Source organism: Tupaia chinensis, unplaced genomic scaffold, assembly GCF_000334495.1.
Source record: "Tupaia chinensis unplaced genomic scaffold, TupChi_1.0 Scaffold000226_1, whole genome shotgun sequence".
Lineage (NCBI taxonomy): Eukaryota > Metazoa > Chordata > Mammalia > Scandentia > Tupaiidae > Tupaia > Tupaia belangeri.
The window spans coordinates 94,090-101,847 of NW_006159701.1; the positions used below are offsets into that span (position 1 = coordinate 94,090).

Sequence of the window (7,758 nt, forward strand, 5' to 3'; positions counted from 1 at the left end):
GGGGACGAGCAGTTAGCGTAATGGCTATGTCGCTGGACTCCCACGTAGTTGATAGCAGTTCGCATCCCAGACCCGGTGGCTTAAATTCACGCCGAGCGCATGTGTGTGTGTGTGTGCCCAAGATCCCGAGAGAATGGAGGAGAAGGGAATGCAGCATGGCCATCCCCCCTGGGGGGAGATTTCTCGCTTTCTGTCTCTCTGTCTCTGTCTTTCCGGCGAGCCCATGCGCCCTATAGCAAAAACAAAACAAAACAAAACAAATCACCTCTCCAAAAAAAGTGCTCAACATTTTTCAAGGACAGACAACAACCAACAGTAGCAACCATCCATGACATCAGTTACTTACGAATTAAGTCCTTCATCGCTGTCAACAAAAGCATTTGTACAGGATTTTACTGCAGCCAGCATTTAATTTTATGAAAATTATTGTAAACATGCAGAGCTAAGAGCTACTGGTTAAAAGTGCTGTTCTCTCAAAGCTGTTAATAGAAAAGTTACGTCATAGCTGGTGCCGGTTTAGTTGATTTACTAGATTTGCAGTTTTCCCTGACTACAGACCTGCCATAGAAATCTAAACCCATCAGGAATGATTAGGACTGTCTGTTTAAATGACTTAACAGTTGGGGCCAGCAGGTGGCATGGTGGTTAAGAGCACTGGATTTCCATGGGGCTGATCATGGTTCGGGTCCTAGACCTGGTGGCTTGCTTTCTCATGTTCCCTCCGTCTCTGTCCCGCTTTGGTCAAATTAAAATAGGTAAATAAATACATAAAGTTAAATAATTCTTTAAAACAAATGACTGAACTGTTAATTTGTATGAAACTTTGTCTTAGCAAGTAGTCCTTGCAACAGTTTCCAAAGCTACCAAAATAATTTTTTTAAAACAAATTTCATAGTGGACAAGACTCTTGACTCTTATTAACAAAACCTCAAACGAGATATGTATTACCATTTAACTGCTGTTTGGTTAAATTGACATATTATAATATAAACATTGCAGTTCAATTTCAGAATTGTTCAGAAGATTTCAAGCACCTTGTGCCAAGATTAAAAAAATTTTTTTTTGGCCAGAGGGTGCATACACTCACCAGTGACAGAAAGAGAAGGAGAAAGCAGCCACCTTGGGGAATGATCAATGTCCAGTCCCTTTTCCACTTCTCTCTCCTTTTGGGATTTTTTTGGCATGCCCCAACATATGCCTGATCTGTTTCTCACGCCACTGGGACGTGAACTGCATGGTCAGCCATGTGGGATCCAGCCACCTTAACCACTGTGGGCTGACCCGACAATTCTTTTTAAGAGACTATTCAAAAGTGCAACCAAGGGGCCAGCTGGCGGTGCTGCAGTGAAATATGCTGCTGCGAGGGGGGCCTCCCTGAGCACACCAGGCTGCATGTGCCGTGAGCGGGGGCCGGCTGAGGCTGCGGGCCAATCGCGATGTCAAGACCCTGCTGGGGATGCTGTTTCTGTCCCTCGTCTGTGGAATGCATACACTTCAAATGAAGCGTGAGAAAAAAAAATCACAGAAGGGATGGCAAAAGTGAGTCATTTGCCATTGGTGGTGGGAAAGGATTCTCCATCATTCCTAGGTATGGCAGGATGACAAAGGCCTAGTGCAGAGCCCATCTTGTCTGTAAAGGTGGTCACTTACATTCAGGCACTTTCCCTCCTTCTAGCCTTCTGCTAAGAAAGACTGAGTCAGGACCTGAACGCAGGTCGTCAAATCCTGTGCTCTTTTCTCGGCTTTCCCAGCTGTAGTCAGGTGCACTTGGAGCATGAAAGCATTTTTATTGATGGTGTCTCTGGGAGCAGGGACTGTTTCACTAAGGTCCTTAGGACCCTGTAAGTGACTTATAGAAAGGCGGGCATGGAGGAGGTGCTTAGTAAGTACTGTCACCTGGCTACTCTCAAAGGCTCTTACCTGAACCTCATTCTGTTACTGAGAATGTAGTGCGACAGCAGGCTGGGCCTGACCACCCAGACAGGTGCACAGCGCTATGCTAACAGCTGCCTGCACATCTCTGAGGCCACTGGCTGTTACAGCTCTGATCAAGGTCGAGGGGGTGTGAAACCTTGGCTAGTCAAGGGTGGTGCTGATGTAAAATATGTCAAAGGCTTTTTTTTTTTTAAAAAAAAGGCAAGATGTCATAACACTTGGGCTAGTTCGAATACAGCAGTTTTAATCTAACCGTAGTGCTGAACGAAGCTAATAGGTTTACCCTGTTAATAGTACTGAACCAGCAACCAGCTAATTTTCTGATGGTTTAAGAAGACAATTTGTTCAGAGGAGATGCTGTAGGACGATCTGCGACTGTGTTAAACACGATGTAAAGATAAGCCATGTGGAGTTAGATGAAAGGCAGGTGCCACCCTGCGGGAATGCCTGTGTGCCCGTGTGCATGCCTGCGTGCCCACCCTGCGCTGTGAGAAACCAGGAGGGGCGCCGCCTCATGCAGGACAGAGGGCAGTTAGCGGGGCCAGGAGGGCCAGGGCCCAAGCATGAAGCTCCCAGGAGCACTGCCCCTCCTCTAGAGCAGAGCATTCCCAGTGTACTTAACCCTTCGGGTGCTTTCGTCCCTCGACCAGGAAAGTGTGGAGGGGAAGGAGGGCAGAGATGAAGAGGAGGTCACAAGTGCACTCCTCCCGATCTGGAAGGGGAGAGAGAAACACACTCGGGAAAAGACAAAACAAACAAAACAAAAATCCCGTCCACCTACCCTGGCTCCATTCAGGAGGAGAATCCTAGGAAAGAACTGAGCAAGCATCAGGGATAGCCGGTGACAGGTTCCCTTAGGGAAACACTTCCCAGAAATGACTTTGGATTGAATGGGGTACTTTTCCAGGAGGGAAAAGATAATGCTTAGCATGATTCCTCAAACTTGCCAATAGTTTTTATGGATGGCCTGAAATGACTATTTGTTTTGCAACCAGGACTGACAAGATGAAATGAGAAACCATACACATGACTGTGAGGTGGCAAACATTATCAACCTAATCTTTAGTACAGGTACAGACCTGCTGCAATCATAGGACATCCTCACATTTTAAACTTTTCTAAAATAAAAAGCATACTATAAAAATGAACAAAGGTTGCCTTTTTAGAATTAGCTTTCAGGTACACAAAAATAAGATTCTTGTCTTATTTCAATGGCATTCCCCATTACACCAAGTGTATCAAATCAATTAGCCCAGAATGTTTAACCCAAACAACTTTAAAAGAAGTTCAAATAACGGCCTCCTGATTACAATAGAACAATGTAATTTTACCACACAAAAGTCTGACAAAGTTAAACTAGCGTTAATTTACCACATCCTTTACTTTGCATTTATCCTGAGGTTTTTTTTTCTTCAATTCCTACACAATTTGACACTCAAAAAAGATCAATTTTGCCATCTGAGAAAAACATCACATAAAAAAGTGAAAAATGTCTAACATTCTGTCACACAGATTTTTATAATATATTAATTCTAAAGAAATAGAACAGTTGAAAACCTCACAACACAATACTCAGGCTGTTGTAAAATAAGATCGATCGTAAGGACCTTGTTACAGAATCTAGTCTTTGGAATTCGACACTTGTAAGACTGCTGTAGAGTTCTGGCATTTCATTATTTCTGAGATGACAAAGCCACACTCCCTCCGCGAAGGGGAGAAAAAGGATGCAGGAGCTGGCCCGACAGGCACACTGAGCCCACGAGGAGAGGCTGCAGAGGCCTGGAGCCCACCAGGCTTGCCTTGTGTACCTGGGTCAGGTGCCACCTGCTCAGGTGGGAGGAGCTGAGGAGGCATCTTGGATTCTGAGGGCTGCAGTCTTTAAAGGGCCACATTCTTGTCTACTTTGAAGACAATGACCCTCACTTCTGCTACCCAGGTATTTTTGGGTCTTGAAGCAGGGAAGGAAGGAAGCTTTACCAAAAAAGTGCCAATACCGGCTGGTTGGGAAATCTATTTTGGACACACGGGAGAAAGGGAGCAGGAGTCGAGCAAGAGCCAGAAGCCCTGACTGGGCTGGGAAACTTGCCACAGCCCTATGAGAACACTTTAAGCACCTGTGGACATATGAATGCAGCAAACACGATGGCCGCCCTTGTAGCCCAATTTGGCAAAGCAGAGGTGCAGGGATCTGCAGGTTCAGAAGAGGGCATGGAGTAGGCAGGCTGCATGGAGTGGACAGCGGAAGCGCCAGTGATGCTACTTACGTGTGCAGGGAAGGGCTGGAGTCTCGTCCTGCTCTCTTCAGGGTGGCTCGCTTCTCCCATTGGGAGATACGGTTTCTGACCCGATCCCGTCTCGTACATGGACATGGGCCTACTGCCCCGGGCAGATGGACGTCTCTTTAAGGAAGAGTGGCTGGAAGTGTCTGTGTACTCAGAACCAGTCTGCACCTGATATATATTGGTTGTGGCCTGTTTCCTGAGGTTCGAATTTTCACTCTGGAGTGTTTGAAGCTGAAAGAAATGTTTGGCAGTGGGACTGTGTTTTTCTATAGCAAGCAGAAAAAGCAAACACCAAGTAAACAAATATAACTACCGGCTTTAAACAATAAGAACGGTAACAGCTAGCTGGGTTGACAGTTAAAAGCAACTACGAACAAGAACTCTTTCTTCCGGAAAGAGTCAAACACAATCAACTCACTTCATCATGTAAGCAAATTAAATCATTTAATTTCTGAATGTGGAAACACTGTAGTTTGGACTTTCTAAAACCTAAATGTCTAACTACTTAAAATTTTGTCTTGGTGGGGATGGGAAGTGTTTGCAGGCAAACTGTACTCTGGATTATTCTAAGGCTGTTTTAAGTGAGAGCTTGAGATCATTAAAACATCGCTTAGGGTAACTTGCTTTTCAAATGAGCCCTGAGCAATTTGCAAATGCCAAAAATGCCAGCAGACACCATGGAAGCAGCACAAGGGTAACTTAGAGTTGCTGTGCAAAGCAAGAAAGACAGCGAGGTTCAGCTTATGAAAAATCAGACCAGCTCTTGTCTTCCAAAAAGCCAACCAGAAAAATCATGATCCATACGTTTTTATTATGTGATACTCTTGATATTCCAAACAATTCAGCATTTTTTTGAAAATAGAGGGGACCGATTGTGGTTAAGTTTGCTATACTGACATCACGAAGAAGACTGAAAACCTATAGAGCTACATTAGTCTCTTCATACGAATGCTCTGTGTAGCATCCTTGCTTCCTCTGGTGATGGAGCATCGTTCAGCCAGGAATGGAATGCAACTGGTCTTTCTCTCCTTTGGCTCTGTCACCCACCACGGCCACGGTGGTGCAACTAATCTGCCTGGCATCACCCTGTTTTAGTTAGACACTGTCACTCCCAGGCCCTGAATGCTCTTTCCATTCCTCACATGCAGGCTGCTTCATGGCGTTTGATGAATTAGAGTTAAGGGATCAGCAAGGAGTCGTGTTACTCTTTAGCATCTGGCCTTTTTAAACAATCAACTGCGTCCATTCTGCAGGGTCCTTCCCCTCTGGGGCTCCTTCATCTTCCGTGACATTTTATAAGCTGGGTGTGTTGTAAGTTCAGCTGTCTACTCTTTGACAGAGATTGTAATAGCAGGCCGAATTCCCCACCAGTGAGTTTGGACCAGAAGATCATTGCTTTTTCAATAGCAAACCCATTCAATGTTGGAAGTTACTCGCGATTTTTATTTAGAAAGCACCGATCTGTGAAAAATTCACCAATAGTAGCTCCTCCTCTTCATTAATTATCATCTTTTCCAAGCAACTGTTAAATGCGAAAGATCAGATACAAATCATGCTACTTTGCCAATCATATGTATATATACACATGTATATCTATCTATATATAATACTTTACCTAACTTTATAAAATAAAATCAATGAACGTTTGCTAAACAAATTCCACATACTTTATATTAATAGTGACAAACCTATGTGAAAACATGACTTAAATGCATCTTTCACAGAGAGACCACTCATTTTTAGTTTCCTTAAGAGGGAGCCACTAAGGGATGATGGCTCGCTGTATCCCACAAAGGCTTTCAGAGTATACTTAAAGCTGCAACTCCCTTTCCAAGGAAAGAACAGCTGCAGTGTGGCCAGCTACTGCAAATTCCTACATTCCAGGACACAGACGGGCATGAGGTGCCTGTCCAACTCTTTACTAGCGAATCCATGGCTAAAGTGAAATGGTCAAGGTGCAAACAGGAGGAGCACGACTGACATGCATCCCTCTATGAGCACTAACGCGTCGTCATGTTTGTCTGTTACAATTTCTTAGCCAAGGCCTCAGAAACGGATGCTTTAGCCTAACACTTTTCATGCCTCTCAAATGTACAGCCTGGATTTTGTTTGAATCTTTCTTGACACATTCAAGTTCCTGGTTTCAATTTTTAAAAATTTTAGTATTCTGTGTTTAGAGAGATGTCCTTGGATAAATAGGAATGGTGCTTATCTTAATAAAAACCAGGCCATGCTCTTTTGTTTGGAAGGAGTATAACGGGAAGTTATGCATAATTCAGTAGTTTCTGAAATCAAAAGTATTTCTAAGAATTGAAGAGATAATCAACCAGCAATGACAAATCATCTTGCTCTGCATTTCTTAAAGAGGCTCAAGATGTTTGCCCTCGGAGATATCAGGCTATCCCTGATGACATCTACAAATATTAAAGGGAGTATTATAAAATAAAGAAGGTGATCAGAAAATTAACTGGCAATGCCAAAGTCAGCATGTTTCAAAAAAAGCTGTCTCCATAAAACTGTTAGTCAGATTACTGGGAAAAATATAATCTACCAAACAAAACGTATTTCAGAGAAGGCGAGGGAAGTGCAGGTCTGGTATACAATGGCTAAGGGGCCCTTTCTTGGTCTGTCTGGTTCAGGGCTGCGCAATCAGCATTTGCTTAAAGACTGATCTTCAGGCATTCTTGTCACTTTTTACATAGGTACTGGAGACATGTATTTCAAAAGGTCTTAAGAAATGATTCTAGAACTCATTACCAAAAGAAGCCTAGACCAAACTTCAGGCAGAGGTGCACAGCTGTTTACTTCCATGGAGAAGAGAGGCATGCGGGCCCCTTTTTAGTTCTCTCTGGCCTTCCCTTGGGAAACGGCACTGAAAAGGATCCAGCCACAGAGGAAATGCAGCATGTCTTCAGGTCTTGAAAACAAGCCTGAAACATTACTCTTCGAACTGATGGTATAAAGACACAGATTATATGTGTATTTGTTTTGTTTCTGTTTAAGGAATGTGGGCAAAATCTCATTTTTGAAGAGAACTGAATGATGGGGGTAATACCCACAAAGTTTTGGGTAAAATCTGGAATTTTTCAACTTCCTTTTTTTGGTCTTTTCATAAAAAAAATTATATCCATATATGGTGTTAGCTTAAAAAAAAAAAAAGAATTATATCAACAATCTTCCCCCTCTTAAGTGTATTCCTTGCTTCTACTGGCCAAATCGATTTTAGGGCTTAATATATCTTTACGGTTTTTATTCTCTCAAAAGTGAGAAAATGGTGGGAACCAGCAGTTAGCGTAATGGCTATGTCGCTGGACTCCCACGTAGTCGACTGCGGTTCGTGTCCCGGACCCGGTGGCTTAAAACTCACGCCGGGCGCGTGTGCGTGCGTGCCCAAGATCCCGAGAGGAGAATGGAGGAGAAGGGATTGCGGCGTGACCATCCCCCCTGGGGGGTGATTTCTCGCTTTCTGTCTCTATGTCTCTCTCTGTCTGTCTGGTGAGCGCACGCGCCCTACAGTGAAAATCTCTCCAAAAAAAAAAAA

At 43.7% G+C, this 7,758-nt stretch overlaps 1 protein-coding gene across 4 annotated transcripts in view; it reads right to left on the minus strand.

Annotated features, from left to right (window-relative positions):
• Positions 1-7,758, minus strand: part of GIT2 (GIT ArfGAP 2) — a 64,864-nt gene that overhangs the window by 11,812 nt on the left and 45,294 nt on the right. For 2 of the 4 annotated variants that reach the window (XM_014587604.2, XM_006147853.3), the window contains exons 15-16: positions 4,200-4,448; positions 2,558-2,647 (exon numbers count right to left, since the gene is read on the minus strand). In XM_014587604.2, the coding sequence (XP_014443090.1) occupies positions 2,558-2,647; positions 4,200-4,448 (339 nt within the window). Of the gene's footprint in view, positions 1-2,557; positions 2,648-4,199; positions 4,449-5,008; positions 5,740-7,758 lie in introns of those variants that run through there. The other 2 variants (XM_006147854.3, XM_006147856.2) reach the window with 2 other exon arrangements.